Below are 25,518 nucleotides of genomic sequence, written 5' to 3'. Positions count from 1 at the left end.
AGCAATAAATCACATCCATTCAGAAGTATACCCAGAGCTGTGTTAACTGTCTATCCAAGGAGCAGCAGCAGAAGAATGGAAAACCAACTGATAGATGCCATTTCTATGATCTATTGGGGGTAGGGTAAGGGAAGGAATCCATGCATGCACTCAATAAACATTATCCTTTTCTCACTGTTAAGGGTTTATTAAATGGTGGTGGAGCGAGTCTTAAGTTGGTGAAGTCTGCAAATGAATTAAGGAGACCTGAAATAGGCATTTTGCAGGTGACTGAAATTAGTCAAATGCAACAAGCTCCAATCCACTCTCTTGCTTTATTTTCCTTCATTAACAGTTATTTTTAATTCAGAGTGGGCCCCTGTTTGTAATATACCCTCTGATTATAACGCCCCACCCACTTCAACTCAAGGGGTGAAAACCTTTCCACCGTGAGAGATAACTCAAATAACAAGATTTCCTAACCAGATGTGACCTCTGCCTGCCTCAAACCTCAGGAAATGTTACGAGCTTTACAATGTGCTCAGTTATATTAAAGTCATTATATATGCCATAGTTTTTTGCACCCTATTCTTACCTCCCAGAGTAAACCCTGAATACTATATTCCTCTAGCCCAAAGCAGGCAGGCAATGCTTTTAAAATCATTAAATTAGTCTCCTACAGTAGAAGCAAATTATTTATTTGAAGGGGGGGGGGGGAGAAAAAAAAAAAAACCTGAGCGGGAAGAAAACGCAAAATACCCAAGACACATGCAAAGCCCCGAACAACATCGTGCCTCGCGACGGTCCCAACCAAGGCAAACAGCATCAGACCCTGTTGTCCACCTCGAACGTGAGACGTAAGGAATTTTTCTCTGAGTGCCACTCACTTCCCGGACAAGGGCACACTCGGGGCGTGAGGCGCGGAGTTTCACCAGTTGCTCAACCAGACCGGGGCAAGGCGCTTCCTCCTTCTCCTGCTCCACTCCACTCAAGACCGTCAATCCCGGCCCAGCTGAGGACCAGGGCACCTGCGTCCTGAAACGTCTTCGGGGAACCAGCACTTCGGAGGGGAATCTCTCTTCGACCCGACCGCGCGCTGCGCCCGGAGCTGGAGAAACGGGCCGTCCCTCCGCGTTCCCCACAAGGGGTTCCTCGGTCCCCGCCCGGCCGCGCCCCGCTCCTCATCCTCGAGGACACCCGGCTGCGCGGCCCGGGAGGCGACAAAGAGCCGGGCCCAGCCCGCCACCGCCTGTGTCCGCACCAGGCGAGGGGCGCCTTCCCCTCTCCCCAAACTCCCCACCACGCACCTACTCTTCACTTGCCGCCACCACCGGGCGCTCGCAGGGGAGGCTCCTTCCCGAGCAGCCGCTGTTTTGTTTCCGATGTGAAATCGCGGCCTCTGGAGCGGCCCGGCCCAGGCCCCGCCCAAAAAGCTTCGCTGCTGTCGTCATTTCCGGCTCTGGCGCCGTTGGCGGCCGGCCGGGGAAGGGGCGGGTCCCACCGGAGTAGGGGGCGGGACCCGGGGGGAGAGGGTGGGGCTTCCGGTGGCGCGGCGGAGAGAGGGGCTAACGCTGCGCTCGCGGCGACCCCGGGGACCTGGAGGAAGCCGCCCAGAGTGCTTAGTGCGAGTCCGAGATGGTCTGGGATTCGAGACTGCAGAGCTGAGGACCGAGGTTTCTACGTCAGCGGGGCCCAGCGTGCGCTCCTCCGACCTACAAGTGATGACATCTTAAATCTTAACGTTTATCTCTTGGTACCTATTTGTAGTGCTTCTCAGCGCGAATCAGCTGCATCACTGGTGATGCGGGTGACTAGTGAAAATTGTAACTACCTGTGCCCTTCATACACTACCCAAATGAATCAAAACTTCTGGTGGGTGGGGGAAACCCGAGAAACTGCGTTTTAAACGAACGCAGCCCGGGATTCTTAGGCTTCAAGTTTAAGATCCAGTCTTAGATGGTAAACTTCCAGAGAGCATAAAATGTGTCTTATTTTTGAAATCCCAAAACCAGAGCACCTGGTGCACAGTGAATTGCTCAACGGCCACTTAATTCCTGCATCTGCCAGTTTTCCGTCCAAGTTGCGGTAAAGACAGCACCAACAACTAACTTAAGTAGCATAGCACACTCATCTGAAAGCTGAAAGTAAACTGAATACAATCATGGAAAACCAAAGATGGAGAATGGAGAAATGCTCAAATTCACAGGTAACAGAAAACTGACAATGAAATCAATGATGAGTGGCATCTGGCCAAATGATAGCTTTTGTTTCTTTTGAATTCCTCCCCCCAAGATAGCCCTTCATATTCCTGGAGCATCAGTCCCTCAGTCCCTCCCTCCTCTCTCCATCCAATACATGAACAGACTTAAATAGGTTTTACACCCAGCTTCATTTTAAGAACCTCAATAGGTTTTTCCATTAACAGGGAACAGATAAGTTGGGTGAATAAAAATGTTGACAGCTCCCCTCCCCAAAGATATTTAAGTCATTTCCTCTTCCCTCCTTAAATGTCACAAGGATAAGGATTTTGCCTATTTGTTCATTTATATATTGCAAGTGCTGAGAACAGTGTCCAGCACATAAAACCGTTCAATACACTTGTCAAACAAGCATAGGCTAAACCCCATCTATTTGTGAACTGGTTCAATTTCTTTGAATGCGGTCTGGTAATATGAGCAGAAAGTCTTAAAATAGTGGTAAACTAGGGGATTGGGTGGCTCTGTTGGTTAAACTTCTGCCTTTGGCTCGGGACATGACCCCAGAGTCCTGGAATGGAGCCCCACATTGGACTCTGCTCAGTGGGAAACCTGCTTCTTCCTCCACCTGCCATTCCCCATGTTTGTACCCATGTGCTCACTTGCTCTCTCTCAAAAAAAAAAAAAAAGAATTGCTGGTAAACGTTTTTTTAGGCACAATCTCATTACAAAATATTTGTGCAGACATTCATGAAGTTTAATACCAAAAATTGGAAAGCTAAACATCCTACAATAAATTTTGGTTCACCCATTTCACAATTTATGTCCTTCATAAATTGTTTATGAAGGTTATGTGTAACAGAAACATTCTTAAATGAAAAAAAATAGACAAAGATTTATGCATATGTATAAACACAACTATGTCAAATCACATTCCTGCAAAAAATAACCCAAAAGGTGATTTTTAAAAAGTGATTAAGGGCAGCCCAGGAGGTGGCTCAGGTGGTTTAGCGCTGCCTTCAGCCTGGGTTGTGATCCTGGAGACACAGGACCGAGGGCCACATCGGGCTCCCTGCATGGAGCCTGCTTCTCCTTCTGCCTGTTTTTCTGCCTCTCTCTCCCTGTGTCTCTCATGAATAAATAAATAAAATCTTAAAAATAAAAAGTGATTTAAAAAAAAGCACAGTGACTCGGACTACAGATAACTTTTTCCACCAGTTTTTGCTATTTTTTCATCTTCTTAGAAATACATATTCGGGGATCCCTGGGTGGCTCAGCAGTTTAGCAGCTGCCTTTGGCCCAGGGCCTGATTCTGGAGTCCTAGGATCAAGTCCCACATCGGGCTCCCTGCATGGAGCCTGCTTCTCCCTCTGCCTGTGTCTCTTCCTCTCTCTCTGTGTCTCTAATGAATAAATAAAATCTTAAAAAAAAGAAATACATCTTTGGGATATCTGGCTGCCTCAGTCTGTGGGCCTGAAACTCTTGATCTCAGGGTTGTGAGTTTGAGTCCCATGTTGGGTGTAGAGATTACTTAAGTAATTTTTTAAAAGATTTTATTAGGGGAGCCCCTGTGGTGCAGCAGTTTAGCACCGCCTGCAGCCTGGGGTGTGATCCTGGAGACCCGGGATAGAGTCCCACGTCGGGCTCCCTTCATGGAGCCTGCTTCTCCCTCTACCTGTGTCTCTGCCTCTCTCTCTCTCTCTGTCTCTATGAATAAATAAATAAATAATATTTTTTTAAAAAGATTTTATTTATTTTGGGGGGAGGGGCAGAGGGAATCTCAAGCAGACTCTAGGTTGAGCACAGAACCCAAAGTAAGGGATCCATCTCAGGACCCTGAGATCATGCATGACCTGAGCCGAAGTCAAGTCAAATGCTTTACCAACTGAGCGCCACTCAGGAACCCAGTAAATAAATCTTTAAAATCTTTTTTTTTTTTAATTAAAAGAAATACAAACAAATACACAAGATTTGTTGATGAAGAGCCAGCAAAGACATTGGGAAAGACATAAAAGTAGGTCAGGGCAAAAGTGATATCCTAGATACCAAATAGCAAATGTCCATGGTGTTAAGAGATAGGGTGGAACCTCTCACAAGGTCACAGTCTCTTCAGGTCATCACCGGTCATCAGTGGAATGGTGATAAAAAATATTTGAGACTTGAGGCCTTTGGAAGGCACATGCAATTATAAGCTACTCTGTGGAATCTCAATAGTGTAGTGGATAGGAGATAGGATCCAAGATTAAGTTTTTGTGTTAACACTTAGTCCAGACTGAAGAATGAAGATCACGAAATACTTGAGAAAGGCTCAAGAAACTGCAAAATGTAGTTAGAAACCAGAGCCTGTGGAGTTGGGGAGGTCTTCTGTATAGGATGGATAGAGTCATCTATCATTAACTACAGAAAGCAAAGGTTTAAGATGCATGTCACCATAAACTGGAAAGCTAGAACTGGAGAATATGCCTAATGACTTTTTTAAAGTTAAGGTTTTGTTAAACTTGAGACTTAATTGCTGAATAAGGGGAGGAAAATCAAAGGATTCTCAATCATTCTGCTAATAGTTTTTCCACAACTACTATATAGCACGGAAGGTTCAAAAACAAAAGCTGGAATGTGTGTGGAAAAGAACTGGAGTTCAGTAGAAGAACAAGAAATATAGCACCAAGGGTTCAAAATATCTGCAGTGGTACATTTATTATTTTCCCAAAAGCGTTTGGAACTTGGGAGCGAGAATGGAAATACAAAACCAATTTGGCTTTGGTGCCAAAAACCAATACTAAGTGGTAAAAGATGAAGCAAATGAGAAATCCAAAGTGTCGGACTGGTTAGAACCACTTGGGTGAGAGACGCTGTCGGAGACTAAGAGTAGAACAGCCACTGGTCACTAGTACATACATAAAGTCAAGACCTGGTCAAGCAGAGAACCAAGGCCAGTTATTTACACCACTTATTCCTATTTTATATTTTATTTTATTTTATTATTTATTCATGGAAGAGAGGGACAGAGACATAGGCAGAGGAAGAAGCAGGCTCCCTGTGGGGAGCAGGATGTGGGACTCGATCCCAGAACCCCAGAATCAGGACCTGAGCCAAAGGCAGATACTCAACCACTGAGCTACCCAGGCATCCCTATACCACTTATTCTAAGGCTATCCAACTCAAAACTTCCCACATTAAGGCAGTTTGCCTTTTTCTTTTCCATGCCCAACGTGGAGCTTGAACTCATGACCCCTGAGACCAAGAGGCACAAGCTCTACCATCTGAGCCAGCCAAGTGCCCTGCCTTTATGAAATTCTAATTTCCTCTATAATCAAGAACTTGGGCCCCCTCTTTATTTTACTTTAAAGATTTCATTTGTTCATGAGAGACACACAGAGAGAGAGAGAGAGAGAGAGAGAGAGAGGGGCAGAGACACAGGCAGAGGGAGAAGCAGACTCCATGCAGGGAGCCCAATGTGGGACTCTATCCCAGGTCTCCAGGATCGCGCCCTGGGCTGAAGATGGCACTAAACCACTGAGCCAACCAGGCTGCCCTTGGGCTCCCCATTTAAAAATATATGCCTCGGAACACCTGGGTGGCTCAAGGGTTGAGCATCTGCCTTCAGCCCAGGGTGTGATTCTGGAGGCCTGGGATTGAATCCCACGTCGGGCTCCCTGAATGGAGCCTGCTTCTCTCTCTGCCTATGTCTCTGCTGCTCTCTGTGTGTCTCTCTCATGAATAAACAAAATCAAAATAAAAAATTTTTAAACTTAGGGATCCCTGGGTGGCGCAGCGGTTTGGCATCTGCCTTTGGCCCAGGGCGCGATCCTGGAGTCCCGGGATCCAGTCCCACATCGGGCTCCCGGTGCATGGAGCCTGCTTCTCCCTCTGCCTGTGTCTCTGCCTCTCTCTCTCTCTCTCTCTCTGTGACTATCATAAATAAATAAATAAATAAATAAATAAATAAATAAATAAATAAATAAAAATTTTTAAACTTAAATTTAAAAAATTTTAAAACTAAAAATAAATAAATAAATGAATGAATAAATAAATAAATAAATTAAAATTAAAATTAAAAAAAATCTATATATATGCATGACTCAGGCACCTCAGTGGCTCGGCACATCTGCCTTTGGCTCAGGCCGTGATCCTGGGATCCAAGTCCCACACTGGGCTCCCCACAGGAAGCCTGCTTCTCCCTCTGCCTCTGTCTCTGTGTCTCTCATGAATAAATAAAATCTTTTTTTAAAATGTGCCTCAATAAAACACTTAAAAATGAAACTTTTAATTTAAAAAAATGAAACTTTAATAGCTTTTCACCAATAATAATCCAGTTTCTTCACTAGGGAGTATTTACTAGTATTTTTTTGACAGGAAACGAACCTTCAGTTTTTGGATTCTACAATGTGAAGTGTTCATTAGATGTTCCTTTTGTTACAAAAAAAAAATTGTTAATCTCTATTTTTAAATTCACACCTAGTAATTTTTGCTTCAACAAAAGATTTGCTAAAAATGCTTCATGTAGGGTAATTTTATTAACAAACACTTCCCTCTCCCCTTGGATTGATAACATTTAGACCAGATCTATCCAATAAAGCTTTCTGAAATCATAATGATGTTTAAGTAATCTCTATACCCAACATGGGGCTTGAACTTACAACCCCTGTGATGAAGAGTTGCCATGTTCAACCAACTGAGCCATCCAGGCGCCCCAATCATAATTATGTTCTATAATCTGCAGTGTTCAAACAGTATTGCTAGCCACTGACTATATATGGCCATAGAACACCTGAAATACATTGCAACAAAAAACTATTTTTTACTAAGAGGGCTTCCAAAACATTTGAAATATGCTAGTGTGACTGAAGAAATGAGTTTCAAAATTATTTAACTTTAACAAACTTAAAACCTTGGATAGCACAGATTTAGACCATGAATTAGAATCCAACATATAGGCCTCTAGACATCCATCTGTCAGGAACACTGTAGCAGTGTTGCTTTGGGTAGATAATGTGACCTCTAAGTTCCTAGCTCACATATTACTGGCTCTACTGAATATCTTCCTACTGTCCCTGTTCTCTTGACAATGAAGTGAGCTAATCAAGTATGACAGTTGGTATACTACTTTATATGTCTTAGTATTCCTCATTATTCCTTCTCCATCATTATTAGACTATCAGCTACTAGAGGTATCTTGTCTTACGTCTATCACTCTACCTACCATTTAACACGAATGCCATGTATCAAGCATGCTTCAATGGCTAAGTAAATGTCATACACAAAAAACCAGAGGGACTACCTATAACAATTCAGCTACCACTCTGGGAATGAGAATCTAGGTCATAAATCCAACTACTATGGAATGTGGCACAGTAGGCAGACGTGGGATTGTCATTTAATGCAAACAATATGGCTTGAAAAGAATTTTTATTTACTTCTGCTTATAGAAATTATCTTTCATTCCTGGGGATTTTAGACTACTATTCCTAATTTGGCCTTCATATAAGACAAGTAATAAAATAGAAGGCAAAGATTCTGTCAAATAAAGATGAAAATGTAAGCACTCGTGCAAATAAATTATTTCAGTAATTCAACCTAATTATATTTCAAAAAATCTACATAAAAAATTTTAAGCTTACTTTGGTCAATAGTATGAATTATAGTAATTGTTCCAGTGTTTGAAATATATATATATGTGTGTGAATTTCCCAATTTTCTTCCTGACACTTACACTGTTTCTTTGCATTTTGGGGATTCTTTGTCATACATTTTGTATCCATGGCATTCAGAGATCAATTTCACCATCTTTTGCAGAGCAATACTATTTACCAATTTCAGATTGAGAGAAGGCTAAAATATGACCTGAAGTCTGTAACCATTATGACATAAAACCTTTCAGCAATTTTTTGGGTTATAAGTGTTAACATTTATAGAGCTGCAAAACAAACGCTATTTTCGCTGTAGTGTCTTCTTTTTTTCATCAGAAAAAGCTGAGTAAATAAGCCTCATATACACACTATTAGCATTACAACTTTTACTTCCTATGTAAAAAGAAAACATAAGTGTTCAGTTCAATTTGACTCATAAGCTGTTTCTCTATTTGTCCATTATATCTAGCATTTCTGCCTGATGAGTACCTGAAACAGCACTCCACAAAATCATCATTTGCTTCCACTACATACAGAAGCGCTATGGTAAAAATCAGAATAAGCAAAAACAGAGTCCTCTAAAGAGAAAGTGCTCTGGGACTGGCTGGGAGTAAAGCCTAGAATATTAGACTTGTTCTCAGGCACGTTTTTTTTGGAAGACTACTTTATGTTCATGAACATAGACAATGTGCATCTATTTGTCTCAAAAAAATGTTCTTCTCTTTATAATCTACTTAAAAAGAAAATTAAGCTGCACTTGTGTAATCTGTGAGGATAAAATACTACTACAGGTTCCCCCTGCTTTTCAGAAGTCAAGTTACTCCACTTTTTTTTTTTTTTTAATTTTATTTATTTACTCATGAGAGATGGGGCGGGGGGGGGGGGCAGAGACACAGGAAGAGGGAGAAGCAGGCTCCATGCAGGGAGCCCGATGTGGGACTTGATCCCGGGTCTCCAGGATCATGACCTGGGCCAAAGGCAGATGCTCAACCGCTGAGCCACCAAGGCGTCCCAAGTTACCCCACTTTTATGAAAAACCTACAGTAGCACCTGGTTTTGCTAATCAAAAGAAATCTGAAGAGGATTTTCACTTTTACAAAATAAAGATGAACTACAGTGAAAATAGTAGTCAGCATTTGTTTTTGCAGCAAGCCCTTACAGAAGCAGCACACAGCCTGTGCATCAAGAGTGGTGCCAGCAAGTCCCTTACCCAGGGACTATATCTCAGCATCAAGCCACCACAGTTTTGAACTATGTCTGTGAGCATCTGTGCTTTATTTCCATTTATTTTGTGCATCTGTTAGCAAGATGTGTTCTAAGGTATCAGGTAAGTCTGAGAGAGGTTATTTTTCAGTCAGAGAATACTCAAAAATTTCCATATAAATTAATGGTTATTGTTTCTTGGCTAAATTTATGCCATTTCAGCTTTCAAACTGTTTCACAGGGACACTTGACTTCTAGGATAGCAAAGAAATCCTGTACTGAGTATGTACTGATACTCAAAACTGTAGTCCTTGGATCAGTTAGCATTGGCATCACCTGGAAGCTGGTCAGAAATGCAAAATTTCCAGCACCACTGTATCCTACTATCTATCTACATTTTAACAAGATCCCCCAGGTGATTCAGGTACACATTAAAGTTTAAGAAAAACTACTTCAAACAATTTATCTTTCCTCTTGTAAACAAATGTACATATTTAAAATTATTTATAGATCAAACGAGGAAAAAGCATCTTCATTTTCTGACTGCCAGATCAAGAATGATCCTCAGGGAGCACTTGTGGCTCAGTCGGTTAAATATCTGACTTCTTTTTTTTTTTTTTTTTTTTAATTTTTATTTATTTATGATGGTCACACAGAGAGAGAGAGAGGCAGAGACACAGGCAGAGGGAGAAGCAGGCTCCATGCACTGGGAGCCCGATATGGGATTCGATCCCGGGTCTCCAGGATCATGCCCTGGGCCAAAGGCAGGCGCCAAACCGCTGCGCCACCCAGGGATCCCAATATCTGACTTCTGATTTCGGCTCAGGTCCTGATCTCAGGGTGCTGGGATCAAGACACAAGCTCAGCAGAGTCTGCTCCACCCTCTCACTCTGCCCCTCCCTCAGCTCATTCTCGCTCTCAAATTTTTTTTTTAAAAAGGAATGATTATCAAGAATTTCATATAATTTTTTAACAATCTGAAGGGGCAATATAGATTAAGATTTCCAAACTGAAATTAATCTACGGGCAAACGGTAAAGACAACCCAGAAAGCACAAGCAATTTATTGGTAATATTCTTATGTGTATTCTCCCAGACATTAGAATACACCAGTTTATACATGTCCAGTTCTTTATATGCAAATCTGAAAAACTAGAAACTGAAAACCTTAAAAGTTTAATAAGCTTGGTAGCAAAACCAGTCTCAAGCTGATATGAAACTATTATAAATGGTCTTTAACTCAGGGATTATCATTCCTATTCTGCTGCAGAAATGTTAATGTATGAATTTATTAGGATCTGGACACATATCTCACTGGAAGTGTGATACAATAAATGGTATGTGCCCTTAAGACTTTCAGATAAGGGCCTTTTAAGATAAATACAGTGAAAGAGCTAAGACGAAAGCAAGGGTAATTAAATCAACCTGAATAAACCTTCATGCTAATGCTAAGTAAAAACATAATATGATGCCTTAGAAGCAGCAATACAATAAGATAGAAATAATAAACTGAAAAATGTGTGAAGCTCGGCAGGGCGGGGGAGGGGGTTGTCAATCTGAGAAAAGGCTAGTTAAGGAATTTATAGATGGCAAGGAGCATGAACGTTCTGAAATTCTCCTTTCAGAGACCAGAACTTAAAAATGATATAAAAATCAAGTCCATCAAAAATTCAGCCCATATTTTCAAGTTATGTTTCTAGTATGCACTGCAAAATTACAACATGATGCCATTTATTTAACAAGATTCTGAAAGAATGGGTCCCCAAGATCAAATATATACAGTTTTAATATTGGAAATATTTACATAATGGAACCACCTCATGGTCCAGTGTTAAGAACAGTGTTTCAAATTCCTTTTAAGATGTAAAAAAAAATCTCGTAACTCAAGCTCAGTTATGCTTTTTAACAATCTGCCCTTCCCCCCCAAACTTAATAATCTTTCTTGTAAATACTCAGACATGGGAATAACTGCACCTAATTTGTGTTAAGAACTGTTTAAACCCTGTTACATTTTCAGATAATTTTGCTCCCTGGTGAAGTTCTTTCTGTTCTACACTAAAGAAAGCCCCATATATGTCTCTAAGAAGACATCAGTATATTTTTAAACATTGATGAGCAGAGGTAAAAAAGGTTTGTGCGTGCATATACACGCAGGAGATATAATCCCTTTAAAAACAAAAGTGCAAACAAAAAATTAGTGGTAACTGCCTTAAATGATTTACTATATCATTAAAAATAAGATGTAAAATTCGCAAATTGCCATTCTAAATTCCTATTCTATTTTTTCAACTTTCCTAGTCTGTATTGCCTAAGTTTACCTTTTGTTTTTAAAAACGATTTTTTTTTCATTTATGCTTCTCAGATTAAGGTTTTTTTAAAACAAAGGAGTACACCAAAATAAAGCTAGGAACCAAGTAGTGCAAAAATGCATCATATAAAGTTCCCTGGAATCTAAGGATCTGTCTTAGTTCTACACAATGAAATTAAGGGGAAAACCATTATGATTCACACTCCCTTAAAAAAAAGAGGCTGTAGCGGTCAGCGATCAACAGGAAAGCCCCATTCCATTCACCAGTCTGTTGCTTGTCACAAGAGAATACCATGCTCTGGGAGACTAATAACCTAATTATCCCAGACATTTGGATTGGCACAACACCATGTTTCCTTTACGATTCTACTCTTCAATAAGGAAATGTTTAAGGGAACTCTCCAAAGAAAATTAGGGAAAAGACAATTATACATACATTCGCACAAACACATTCATACAGAGAAATAGTAGGAATGGATTGTCTGCTAATCCTAGCACTCTAATTTTAAATTCCATGCCTTCAGGAGGGCTTCCCATTTTTGATCAAGGGGTAGAAAGGGTTAATAGGTATGATGGGAATTCTTTCAATTAAAATCATTCATGTAGGTTCCTATACAGTACAGTTCAACATTAAGTGCAATTCTGCAAAAGAATTGGGGAGTCATTTTAATATTTACAAGAAATAAATCAGCAGAACAAGATTATATCAGATAGGCTGTGTACAGTAGCTGCGGCTTATAAAACATACCAGTAATTTGTACCTGGTGAGTATAAAGAGAACCAAGGTAGGATTCAGATGTCTTTACAACCAAGGAAGTACACAGGGCATCAACAAATTAGAGGACAAAAAAAATTCACATTTTCTACATTTAAAAAAAAATTACAGATCTCACAAATGTCTTTGAAGACAAAGAAAAAGCCAAAGTCCTCTGAAGGGTGGGAAAGAAGAAGGAATCTCAAACAGAACTCTAAATGTAAAAAGAGTTTTACTTCACAAGACCAATTTTCTTGGCTTCTGTTTCATATATTAATAATCTCCACATTTTGACTATAAAAACTTCTGCTTCTTCATCAAGTACCTAGAAAAGAAAAAGAAAATTTCAAAAAACAGTAACACATGTAAGATAAGCAATCATCAGCATCACCCAATAGTGACTTGTATTTTAAAAGGCTTTTATTTATTTTTATTTTTTTAAAAGATTGTATTAATTCATGAGTGACACACACAGAGAGAGGCAGAGACATAGGCAGAAGCCAGGGTCCTGAGATTTCGGGATCACGCCCTGAGCTGAAAACAGAAGCTCAACCACTGAGCCACTCAGGCATCCCTTATAAAAGGCTTTTTACATTGACAAGCATTTATTTTCAACAAAATGACTCGAAAGAAATCTAGTGTGATGTATTTAGTATATATAAATTACCCAAAAAGTGGAGGGGGATGCATTCAGCAAAATTCCATGACTTACTTAAATACTGGCACAATACTTTTACCCAACTTTTATTCTTTTACTTATTACTTTTAGTTTTACAAATAAGATATTTATACATGTATCAAGAAACTATTTCCTAAAGAAAGCATATTTATTATAAAAAACAGTAATTTAAGCAGAACTAGTTACACAACTGCAGTAATTTAATAGTATCTTTTCTATCCCCAAAACAGCTTTAAAATTGTAATACTTATCCAAGTATTATGTATGTGACATTGGATTAAATATTAAATGTGAATATATGCAAAGCATTTAATACGGCATCTGGCATAGAATAAACAGAGTACGTGAACACTATTTATCACCAAAAAGGACACAAGACTACTAAATAAATTACCGGTCTTTTCCCCTGGCAAATTGATAAACCAAATTATCTTCCTATCCACTTCACCTTCCATGAGTTGGGTACATTATATTGTCCCCCACTATTCCTGCCCTCACCCTACATGCAGACTTGGGCCTCTACACCAGGGTTACAGTGAGGTAAAATGAAACAGCATGCTTCCTTCTACAGGAGGCAGCTATGGATAAGCTCCAGGATATCACTGCCATGATGAAATGTGGCCTAATGTTGCCAGGGCTCTTTAATATTGTGATCCAGACTAGTCTGGATAGAGATCAGGTTTTCTTAACTCCTAAACTAAATCGCTGCTCCCACCTTATTAGTTATGTGCTCTTGACTGAATCACTTAGCCACAATGAACCTCAGTTTTCTCATATATAAAATGGAGGAAATACTAACAAATGGTACTGTTCTATTACGGGAAATAAAAGAGTTAATAGGTACAAAGTGTTTTGAAGAGTGTCTGGTACCTAAGTGTTCAGTAAATACCTAAGCAAAACCTGAAAATCTGTTGTTTTGGGGGTTTTTTTTGAGAAATTTCCCTACATTCCTCAACAATGACAAATAATTAAAGAACTTTTAGTCAGACTTTTATGAGCCAGAGTTTATTTATTTATTTTTTTTTTTTTTTGAGCCAGAGTTTAAAAGAACTATGAGCTACAACACCAATGTGAAAATTGTACCTTGGAAATAATATAGATCTAGGCATAAAGTATAACCAAAGTTAATTAATGTAAAATGAGGAAAGGTACAGTTTGAAAAAGTCAGATTTTTTTTAAAGAAAAGTCAGATTTTTAACAAGATCAAAATACTACTTAAGCTAAAAATTCAATCTCATTTATTCAAGAAATATTTAGAGAGTGAGCTATTGACAAAACTAGCCAGTTGAGTGGCTTCCTCCCACTCTGATGAACAATGAGCTAGAAAATTAAAACATAAGTAACCAGCAAAGAGCCTAACTATACTCCAAATGTCAATATTTCAACACATCAACGTGGATTAACTGACACGACATCTTCAGTGACAGAAACTGCAACTCTGCCAAGGCCAAACATTCGAACATTGCTTAAAAAAAAATTCCTAAACTCCAGCCCAACTATAAAAAACCCTCTCTCAACTCCAAGGATAATTTAAAGAGACTGGGAAGGTCAGGGAAGTTCAAATTCTATCTGGGATCTATTCACATTTCATCTTTCATCTGAGGATCAGCATTATGAAGTCAACAAACTTTTTCACAAATACTTTATCAGAATTTCTAAACAGCATCTGCATCAGGCTGGCTGGGCAGCAGAAAACTAATGTTACCTTACTTTAGACATCATATAGTGCCTGGACACAAAATATCTGGACCTAGAGCTTCCTTTGGTTGGGCACTCCACTACACCCCTTTCCTTGACAACTCTGAGGATGGAAATTTAAGCTCTCAGAGGCACTTGTCATCTTCTAACATGCTTGCTGTTTTCTTCCTCCCTGACTGATCTTCCCACTCTGCCCTTTAGATTCATTACTCTTTATACTAACCACTCTCAACTTCTTTGTTTTTTCATGTATTTACTTTAACTAAAAACTTGTTGTGTCCCTGAAAGCCCCTTAGCCACTCCTCAGCTTTCTCAGAAAGTTCCTTACTTTCGAAGCCTTAATCTCACAGGAGGGGGAGCTGCTGAATCCTCCTTGTTTCTCTTTATAAACATACCCTCCACTGAGGTTCATGAGATCTCACTATACTACCTTCCGCTCAAACAGAGGCTATCCAACAAATATGTAGTCTTTATGCCACAATAGATAAGCACGCTGGCTGTTTCCCTTTCTCTCTCCAATTCCTGTCCCAACATACAGAAGTTTCAATTTCTTGTCTATGACCCAGGTAGAAAGTTCACTTATAATCTAAATAATGACATCAGTTCTACCCCAGAAACTTTCTCCCATGGCCATATATGTACCTCACCATCATCTGGACCAAACTAACATTTGTATTCTTAAATATTCTACTCTCTCACTGTAACCACTCTTTAAAACACACCTACCACAGCTTTACCGGAACAACCAGCACCCTGATTCACATAACCCGCCAGCCTTATTCCAATGTTACTTCCTTCTCTTCCTAGCTTTGAGTTCATAGGCCATTCAACCACTCTCACCTCTACTGTCAATTCTTTTCCTCCTTTCCTCACAAGATCACAATATTAGAGAAATGCAACCACTGACTCAACTCTAATACACAAATTAAATGCAAGTGGGGATTTGATGTTTATTGATGACCAGTGGATACCTGTCCAAGTGACAAAGTTATACAAGTCTTATCAAGACTCAGTTTAGACGGCAATTCGTGTGACACTTTTCCTAACTGCCCTTTATACTGTCAGATGCTCCATCTCTGCCCCTACATCTTTTTTACATATCTCCATGAATGCAAGTCTGGATACTATTATAGTATAGTATTGTAGTAGATCTCCCTCTCTGCTACTTCTTTAAGAGCAGATGTTCCACCTTTTTATGCTTTTGCAGCTTGTTCAACCCAATACGCACTTAATATTTTCTCAATGTATGGACAGATTCAGGATTTATATTTATATATATAAACACACCAAAGGTAGAGAAGAGGAAAGTGTTAGTGTTGTCTAAGGACATCTTGATGTGAGTGCTTTTAACCTCTTTAATGCAGCGCTCACTTCACAGCACATATACTAACTCCTTTTAATGCCGACGCACATTTTAATTAGGGCTTCTAAAAAGAATGATTCTAGAACCAAGATTCTAGAGGTAAAAAATTAACCAAATATAGAGAAATTTAGTTTACAGATATTAATTAGAATATTAATAACAGTTAATTTCTGACTTACCATGGCAACATCATCTAAAATGCTCTGAGGTGAACTATGAGCCATAACCTAAAAGAAACAAATACTTGTCATTTGGAAAATAAATGAAAAATTAGCAATATAGTCAAAAAACTTTAAAGTACCCTCAAACTAATAGAGGAATTTTTTGTGGCTGAAGAAACTTTCTATAAATTTCTTAATTCCCAGAATCCCACTCTCAATAGTTTACCATGACAACCTGGGATCTTAATCACTATACTGTGTTCTAGCTCAAATCCAGAGTTACAAATTCCAATGCTAAAATAATTTTGAGTAGAAAGGGCAGCCTAAATTTACTATTCTTACTGTTAAAAGAAATAGTGGTAGAAAAATAAGCATTTTCTTAAACCGCAATGAGTTACTCTTTTAGAGACATACAATGTTTCTACTATAATAACTATCTCATGAAAGATAAAACTTTGCCTTCAGGAAACAATGGATATGGTATACCTTAATGGGTAAGAGCACAGATGTGGCTCCCACAGATTGTTGGGAGGTTTAAAGAACATAAAATTTACAAAATGCATATTATCACAGTACCTGCCCAGAACGAAGCCGGGCACACAGCAAATCAATCAATAAAAATGACTATTATTGTGCTATGAAGGAAACTATTTTGTTCCTGTTCCACAAGATGGATGACTGACAAATTGGTAAGACAAGCTATCAACTGTCTCCACAAAAACTCCCTTAAATGGATTTCAGCAGCATTCTAACCATTAAGACAAGGAGGTGGCAAGGCATTCTCAGGAGTAGGGAGAGAGCAAAACTGGCAGCATTCAGCAAATCTGTCCTCCTTGACCCCCCGAAATGAAAGCATATGATGTAGAGGTACGAAATAGAGTGGAGGGCTTAAGTAGCCATGAAATATCTTAACTGAAATTAAACTATCATAGAATTGGCTTTGTAAGATTTTTTATTTTAGAGTATCTAATATTTTAAAGTAGAATACAAATGTTGGGGATGGAGTAAAAGACTAACCTTAGAACAAACAAAATCAACTAATGTAGCTTCTTCTTCACCTATGTATTCTATAATTTTCTTATTAATCCATGGTCTAATCCGTCGTTCCATCAATATCTGCAAAATAAAGCACAGTTATTAAAGAACTTTTAATTATTTTTACTAGAAAGTCTACAGCCTCATGGTTTTTAAAACTAAAATACAGTATGCTCTCAGTCACAATAACTAAGACAGGTATGTATTAAGATACAATTACTTGCTTCTAATTGATGAAGACTTCAAATACTACCAAGAATTTCCCCAATCATCTACCTGAATCCCAAGCAGGTCAAGATGCCAGCCACATTATCATCTCTACCTGTCATTATTAATACAATCATCTGAGTTTGTATGCTATATTCAAAAACCACTTCAAAAAATGATGAAATATAATTTGCTACTCACAGAATCCACAATAGACCAATCCAGAGGATAAGCAAAGAGCTCAGGTTTGGCCGTAGGGATTTTCTCAATGAGACTCTTAATGTGTTTTCGCTTTTCTTCAGTGTTTACAGTGCCTTTGGCAGCATTTTTATCATCTTCACCATAATCCAAGGGAACTAGTTTCCTTTTTCGGGGTACGTCATCACTGTCTTCATCCTCAAATTTGTTAAAGACACTATCTACGGGGAGTTTCTTTCTCTTCACAGAATTAGGTTGACCAGGACTATTGGAAGCACCTATAGTAAAAATACTGTATTAGCATGATGACTTAATTTTCAAATGTTAATACATTTTACAACCCACCATCCCTCAAGAGCAGTGCATAATATACTTCCACAAATCTCAGAGAAAGATCCCAACTGTAGAAAATAACTCACTACTCACAAGTGCTAGAAAATTTAACTTTTCACTTCTTCTCAGAACTTGAGGCAGCTGCAGATATAGGAGCACTAGTAGAACTATGAAAACAATCGTGAGCTAGAAAGGCATTTTTGAGTATTTTTCTACCTACCTACCAAGCAGCACATAAGTAATTTTTCCTTAAGGCAAAAACTAAGTATATATTGGGTGGGGGTGGAAGGATAAAGGAAAGAAGGAGAAAATGCTAGCGTACCCAGTTTAAGACTTAGTCCTATTTTTGGCCTATGCTCCTCAGGTTGCTGTTGATCTGGTGAATTTTCATGAGGAATGATAATACCACATGGAGACTCATCCCCAGGAGTGTTGGGGGTTGCATTGCCACTGGCAGAGGAAACAGATGGGGCAGAACTGATGGGCCTCAGAGTTGGTTTAAGACAGGGCTTTTGCTCTGGCTCTTCTTCCTCTTCCATGGGTTCCTCTCGCTTTTCTTCTTTTTCTTGCTTTTCTTCTTCTTCTTCCTCTGATTCGGGTTCTTGCTTTATTTGTGGTTGTCTGCGCCTTTCAGCCTCCTGTTCCATCTAAAATAAAAAATTAATGTTACTAACAGGCCACAACAACATCCAACTCAACCAGCTGTTTTACATTATCTTTCAGAAAAATCTGTATTTTTCACTAGGAATAATGAAACACTGCCTCCTTCTATAATCGGAAAGTCTGTAGAATATATTACGTACACTGAAAATGCTATTTTCTTGTATTCTTAATATTTACATATAAAACTATTTACACTCTTCAGATAGAACAAATGCAAATACATAACAGGTGGCTTATTTAAAAGGGAAAGGTATGTTTTTATATTTTTATTGAAGAAATTATAACCAAGTTTTATTTTATTTTTAAAGATTTGTTTGAGGGCCGCCTGGGTAGCTCAGCAGTTGGGCGTCTGCCTTCGTTCCACTCAGGGCATGATCCCAGGTCCGGGGAGAGTCCCACATTGGTCTCCCTGCGAGGAGCCTGCTTCTCTATGTCTCTGCCTCTATGTGTCTCTCATGAATAAATAAAATCTTTTTTTTTTTTTTAATTTTCTTTTTTTTTTTTTTTTTTTTTTTTTAAAGATTTATTTATTTATGGTAGACAGAGAGAGAGAGAGAGAGAGAGGGAGGCAGAGGGAGAAGCAGGCTCCATGCTGGGAGCCCGATGTGGGACTTGATCCCGGGACTCCAGGGTTGTGCCCTGGGCCAAAGGCAGGCACTAAACCGCTGAGCCACCCAGGGATCCCCCTAATTTTCTTAAGTAACAGAAAGACTCAGGGTGGCAGCAAGAGAAGGAACTCAAACTCCAAAAGTCATGAAATATCAGAGTACATTATAGGAAGGACAGGTTTCTAGAAAAGTTTTTATTAGATGACAGTCATTTAACTTAGGTTAATATTTCACAGACATAAATAAGACGCGGGACAAATCAACTAATACAGATGATTTACATAATAAAATACTAATATCCTCCACCCAAACAGCAAGATACATGGAGCATAAACTGCATTTCCCTTATGAGAAAATGTTGTGGATATTACAGTAACTCACCCTCTGGAGCTCTGCATCTGGATCTGGGTGCCCTTCAGCCAGAAGGCGCTGCCGGATTTCCTCTAGTTCTTCTTTCTCTCTCTTCCTATCCCGTTCATCTGCTTCCATTTCCTTTTCCCTATCACGCAACCTTTTCTGAAGAGCGCTTCCTCTGCAAATGCAAATCATAACAGGCCTTTATACTAAGATCAACTATTATGCCTAATGTCTCCAAAGGTACCTTCTTTAAATACTAAAAGCTGCATGTTAAGAGAATGAAAAATGCCTCACTGCTCTGTATCTAGCAGAACACCCAAGACCATGTGCTCTCTACATATTGCTTAATAAGGAAGCATTGTCTTGTCATTTATCACAATGCTTCATTCTCAAGTCATTCCAAATAAGTGTCTAAAACAAGGAGAAAAGTAATCTTCAGATGAAATAAGGCTCTCATTTTGTACTCATTTCACACAGAAAGCCCAACATACAATTTGTGTTTTCTTGGGTGCCAAGTTGTAAAACATTACAAGGAGTAGTAATACCATGAAGAACGGTTTTCTATCTTCAATTCTTTCCCTTATACAAAGTCCTTAAAGCAGCGCAGAATCAACAGAAAGCAGAGATTCTCTCTAGCTAGCAGTATATCACATCTCAGAATTCTGAAATTATATACTGCTACTGACTTTATGATTGAATAATTTTGCTGACTTTTTAAATTTTCTATAAAATCAAATCCTCGGCGTGCTTTTGAAGTTGCTAACTCTAATGTTTTAATTATGTGAGGTATAGTGTACTAAAATTATATTAAATGCCTTCACTACATTCCCTGGATCATGTCAGATACATTAAGTTAAAAAGAAAAATCAGGGCAGCCCCGGTGGCTCAGCGGTTTAGCGCTGCCTTCAGCCTAGGGAGTCATCCTGGCGACCCAGGATCGAGTCCCACGTCAGGGTACCTGCATGGAGCCTGTTTCTCCCTCTGCCTCTGTCTCTGCCTCTCTCTCTCCCTCCCTCTGTGTCTCTCATGAATAAATAAAATTAAAAAAAAATTTTTTTTAAAAGAAAAAGAAAAATATTGTCTATATGCTCAGAGAAATTATAGTTTTGAATACAGAAAGAATAGGGCCAACAACTTTACCATATTCCTACAGTGCTAGAATGAGTAGTTTAGAAATGCCATGGGAACAAAGACATGAGGGAAGGCAGGCTTTACAACCCTCACTTCAGGGCAGCCCAGGTGGCTTAGCGGTTTAGGCCACCTTCAGCCCAGGGCGTGATCCTGGAGACCCGGGATCGAGTTCTGCATCGGGCTCCCTGCATGGAGCCTGCTTCTCTCCCTCTCCCTGTGTCTCTCCCTCTCTCTCTGTCATGAATAAATAAATAAAATCTTTAAAAAAAAAAAATTACACCTATATAAAACACATGAAAAAAACTCAATCTGTTTTAATACTATTGTATGGACCAACACCGCACAGAAGATAGAATATTGATCACTTTCCAACAATTCTTCCCCACACTCCCAAAAATAGCATAACAAACATGGAGGTGATTACAAGGTAGAATATGAAGATTTTCTTTCTTATTACACTGAACTCACACCCTCTGGTAGGAAAAATACAGCTAATAAAAGTATGAGCTCATAAAGCAAGGCTTATTTTACCTGTAATATTTGGGATCATCTCTATCATCATCATAATCTTCTAAGAATTCTTTTAGTCTTTTAGCTTCTTTTGCCTTTGAGAAAATGAAAGACAAAGTGTGCAAAATTAACATAAAAATCATGTAGTCTATCTCATTTCTTGGAAACAGTTTTCTTATCCATACCACTTGAACTTTGTAATTATCATGTACTGAGTATATTAAATTTAAATAGCATTAGATATTTAAAAAATAAAATAAATAAATAAATAGCATTAGATATATTTTATCTTCTAATTTTAAAACAAGTCAGATTTAGGACTGCTCTACACGCACAAAAAAAACCCACATTGTATTTCTTCTCTGGATATATCAAAGTATAGTAAGGATTTTGGTAGACTGGAATTTTCTGAAGATTACATGAAATATATAAAAATTAAATTATCTAGGGAGGCCTGGGTGGCTTAGCTAGCTGGTGTCCTGACTCTTACTTTCGGCTCAGGTGATCTCAGAGTCATGAGATCAAATCTCACTGGGCATGGACCTTGCTTGACATTCTTTTTCTTCCTTTGCTCCTCTCTCCCTCAAATTAAATGTCTATAATACTAAGAGTTCATACATTTTAATTATAATGTTACTTCTAACTAGTCAATGGACAAGAATTTGATCAGATTTTTATCTGAAAAATCGCTTGTCTGTAACCTAAATATTACCATTTCTCTTCTTCTTTCTTCTTCTCTTTCAGCTTCTTTCTCATATTCCCGGGTTTTCTTCCGTTCTCTGATTTCCCAATTCTTAAGGCGCTAAAAAAGTAATTATCAAAGCTTTACAAATGCATGCAAAGGGCTCTAAAATTTTTGACTAACCTACTGAGTAGCAAGCTTTAAGAATAAAAGTGCTTCTCGGGGCATCTGGGTGGCTCAGTCAGTTAAATGCTGGACTGTTAGTTTTGGCTTGGGTTATGATCTCAGGGTTGTAAGACTGAGCCCTGAATGTCAGGCACCATGTTCAGTATGGAGTCTGCTGAAGATTCTCTTTCTCTCCTTCCCACTCTGCACAAGTGGGTGCGTGCTCTCTCTCTCAGATAAAAAATTAAAAAAAAAGAGTAAAATCATTTCCTCAATTTACCTCTTGGTAAGCAGCTTCTTTCTCTCGGAGTTTTCTTTCAAGTTTTCTTCGTTCATAAGCATCTTCTTCATCCTCTTCTCGGTCCCGCTTCTTGTCTTTCTCTCTCTCTCGTTCCCGTTCCCTTTCTCGCTCTCTCTCTCGCTCTCGTTCTCTTTCTCGTTCTCGTTCTCTCTCTCTCTCTCTTTCTCTCTCCCGTTCCCTTTCACGATCTCTGCTCTTTTCTCTATATAAACAAAAAGATTTTAAAAGTTCATCAGACTGTTTTCCTTTAAAAACCAAGGGAGAGATACTCTGGTTTCTCTTCAGATCGTATAAATCTTTCGCCTAAAAACCAAGGGAGAGGGGATCTTGGGTGGCTCAGCGGTTTAGCGCCTGCCTTTGGCCCAGGGCACGATCCTGAAGTCCCGGGATCAAGTCCCGCGCGCGTCGGGCTCCCGGAATAGAGCCTGCTTCTCCCTCCTCCTGTGTCTCTGCCTCTCTCTCTCTCTCTCTAACATAAATAAATAAATACATCTTTAAAAAAATAAAAAATAAAAATAAAAACCAAGGGAGGACAGCCCAGGTGGCTCAGCGGTTTGGCACCACCTTCAGTCCAGGGTGTGACCCTGGAAACCTTGGATCGAGTCCCATGTCAGGCTCCCTGCATGGAGCCTGCTTCTCCCTCTGCCTGTGTCTCTGCCTCTCTCTGTGTCTCTCATGAATAAATAAAATCTTTAAAGGGGGGGGGGAGTGAAGGGGATCCCTGGGTGGCTCAGCAGTTTGGCACCTGCCTTCAGCCCAGGGCATAATCCTGGAGTCCTGGGATCAGGTCCCACATCGGGCTCCCTGCATGGAGCCTGCTTCTCCCTCTGCCTGTGTCTCTGCCTCTCTCTCTTTCTGTCTCTCTCATGGGTAGATAGATGGAATCTTTAAAAACAAAAGGGGGGGGGAGGTCACCTGGGTGACTCAGGAATTGAGCATCTGCCTTCGGCTCAAGTCATGATCCCAGGGTCCTAGAATCAAGTCTTGCATCAGGCTCTCCAGAGGGAGCCTGCTTCTCCCTCTCCCTATGTCTCTATGTCTGTGTATCTCTCATGAATAAATAAAATCTTCCAAAAAATTAAAAAAAAAAAAAAAAAAAAAAGAGAAAGGAGAGTAACATATATTACAAAATAATACACAAACTCACAGGCCAGAATTTACCATTTGATTTCTGCAGAATTGTAAACTCCACTATATTTTTCAGGATGACCCAAATATAATTCTAGTCCCAAATTCTGAACTGCACTCTAAATTCAATGTTAATGGCTTGTCGGTATCTCGGAAAACAAACCAACCTGGATAGAAGAAATATGAGGGACTAATAAACATGTTAAAAGACAGCCTACTTCACTAGTCATCAAGGAATAAAAGGTGTTGGTAAAAGTATGGAGAAAAGAGCATGTTGCATGGATAAATTAGAACTATACTGACCAGCAAAGTTCTCAAATATTTAATTCAGATTACTAAAACCAAACTGCAGAATACATGTAGCATGCCATGAATCTAATCAAATACAGACATATTTGTATGTATATAAAATATACTATTTATGGATTAATATCTGTAGTATAAGTATACACACATACTTTTGACATTTATACATTCAATTAATTGTATATGGCAAATTCTGAATAATTGTTACTCAAGAGAATAATGATTATTTCAGGAGCAGAAGGAAGGGAAGGATTGATTAGTTAATTCATTAATTAATCCAGTAAAGATTAACGACAATGGATTTCTAGTTCCAACAACTGGTGGACTAAAAATGGACCTTCCTTCAGCTACAATCAGGTAAAAATTTGCAACACAGAAATGTATTTATCTGAAAACCAGCTTGGGGAAAAAAGGTGAGCTTTTCTTCTTTCCCCACTTCCTTTATTCATTTTTGCTTTACTTATTCCTAAAGAATTTGAGATGATTCATCAAACATTCAATATAATTAAGAAAAAAACTTAAAAACAAGATAAAATTACTAGGAGTCCTAAATTGAGAGCTAGGAGGTGAGTTGTGGCCAATCAGTAGGCTATAAGACCAAGTAAAGACGATGGGCTAAACGCAGTGGCGCTAGAGAGGATTTCCAAGGATGCAGGCCATCTTGGTGGGTAAATAGTAAAGATGCCCACCAACTCAGGAAGACAAGAGGGAATCATGTCTCCCAAACACTAGGTGGACAGTAGTTGTGCTCTGGGTTTGTGTATAAACTAGCTTCAAACTATTAACCCTGAAGTTGAGAACTGATAGTTGAGCCAATGTTTACATGTATGAGACAGCAAATCAGGCATGCTTTACGGCTTAAGTTGTTCTTTTAGCACACAAATATAAATGGTGTGGAGAGTGCCAACCTGCAGTTCTACCAAAGTGATCAGCACACAGTAACTTCCACCAAGCCTTACCTTGATCGACTCCGATCCTTATTCCGATCTGAGCTCCTTTCCCGGTCCCGGTCCCGGTCTCTCTCTCGGTCCCGGTCACGGTCTCTTTCTTTGGTCCGGTCACGATCCCTATCCCGTTCTCGTTCCCGCTCCCGTTCCTTCTCTTTTTCTCGTTCACGTTCTCTTTCCCTTTCTCGTTCCCGTTCTCGCCTTTCTCGTTCCCTTTCACGCTCCCTCTCTCTTTCTCTCCGTTCTTTCTCAATTTCCTGTCTTTCTTTCTCCTTTTTGCCTTTCTCTTCTTCCAGTTTCTAGAAACCAATAAAAGTGCTTTTAGAGTTAATTCTGTAGCTCCAGTATTCAGATATTTCCCGGCGCAATGCCCAATACGGGGAACAAAAACAACCAAACCACTGGTACTTTAATATTAAGTACTTGTGGTTTTACTTGACAAATTAAACTGAAGCAATCACAAGACTAAATAGATTGCGTGCAAACCCATATACTCTACACAGACCAGGAATCTCCAATCTTGGATGCTGGGAGATTGTGTCAAGTGTGGCTGGTCACTCAATGATTACGCAATAACTAAAGGACATGAGCAATGTGGTGATTAGTAATAATTTCTAGAAATACAATCACTTGGCTAAAATGTAATTCCCCTCATTATGAATTTCTGTAAATCAGTGTGATTACTGATTTACTACTGATACTAAATGTAACCCCAGACTTCCCATTACCTCCTGGTTATTTACTACTTGAACATTTTAAAGGGGATGTGAGAGTGGATAGTCGGGTCACTGCAATACAACTACAAAATCTTCTACCCTCTGGTTTGCCCACCCTCCAAAAGGTAAGCTGAATTCAGCCAACATTTGCCCTATTATCTAAATGGAAACATTTACTCCCACCATTACAAGATGGACAGTCAACCAAATACAAAAAGTTTGAAATCACTCACTTCAAGCAAAAATGTACATAACAGTAATATTC

The 25,518-nt window shown here is 39.3% G+C and overlaps 2 protein-coding genes and 1 long non-coding RNA gene across 9 annotated transcripts in view; 1 reads left to right on the top strand and 2 right to left on the bottom strand.

Annotated features, from left to right (window-relative positions):
* The window catches only part of PSEN1 (presenilin 1), a 79,389-nt gene extending 77,944 nt beyond the window's left edge, over positions 1 to 1,445 (bottom strand). For 2 of the 5 annotated variants that reach the window (XM_072839228.1, XM_072839231.1), the window contains exon 1: positions 1,287 to 1,445. The gene's annotated coding sequence lies outside the window, so the exon portion shown is untranslated. Of the gene's footprint in view, positions 1 to 866; positions 1,242 to 1,286 lie in introns of those variants that run through there. The other 3 variants (XM_072839229.1, XM_072839232.1, XM_072839230.1) reach the window with 2 other exon arrangements.
* Positions 1,446 to 1,523: 78 nt separating this feature from the next.
* LOC140640215 (uncharacterized) lies at positions 1,524 to 12,351 on the top strand. Its single transcript, XR_012036886.1, has 3 exons — positions 1,524 to 1,697; positions 1,992 to 2,185; positions 8,271 to 12,351. It is a non-coding gene; the product is annotated as an uncharacterized lncRNA (long non-coding RNA).
* Positions 11,952 to 25,518, bottom strand: part of RBM25 (RNA binding motif protein 25) — a 53,044-nt gene continuing 39,477 nt past the window's right edge. For 2 of the 3 annotated variants that reach the window (XM_072839205.1, XM_072839204.1), the window contains 10 exons: positions 24,550 to 24,836; positions 22,136 to 22,358; positions 21,721 to 21,810; positions 21,030 to 21,103; positions 19,392 to 19,542; positions 18,062 to 18,386; positions 17,410 to 17,684; positions 16,984 to 17,082; positions 15,985 to 16,032; positions 11,952 to 12,390 (listed from right to left, as the gene is read on the bottom strand). In XM_072839205.1, the coding sequence (XP_072695306.1) occupies positions 12,298 to 12,390; positions 15,985 to 16,032; positions 16,984 to 17,082; positions 17,410 to 17,684; positions 18,062 to 18,386; positions 19,392 to 19,542; positions 21,030 to 21,103; positions 21,721 to 21,810; positions 22,136 to 22,358; positions 24,550 to 24,836 (1,665 nt within the window). In that variant the 3' untranslated portion in view covers positions 11,952 to 12,297. Of the gene's footprint in view, positions 12,391 to 15,984; positions 16,033 to 16,983; positions 17,083 to 17,409; positions 17,685 to 17,832; positions 17,907 to 18,061; positions 18,387 to 19,391; positions 19,543 to 21,029; positions 21,104 to 21,720; positions 21,811 to 22,135; positions 22,359 to 24,549; positions 24,837 to 25,518 lie in introns of all 3 variants that reach the window. The other variant, XR_012036885.1, reaches the window with a different exon arrangement.

The sequence above is a fragment of the Canis lupus genome, chromosome 9, assembly GCF_048164855.1.
Source record: "Canis lupus baileyi chromosome 9, mCanLup2.hap1, whole genome shotgun sequence".
NCBI classification, from domain to species: domain Eukaryota; kingdom Metazoa; phylum Chordata; class Mammalia; order Carnivora; family Canidae; genus Canis; species Canis lupus.
This window is presented reverse-complemented; position numbering and strand designations above follow the sequence as displayed.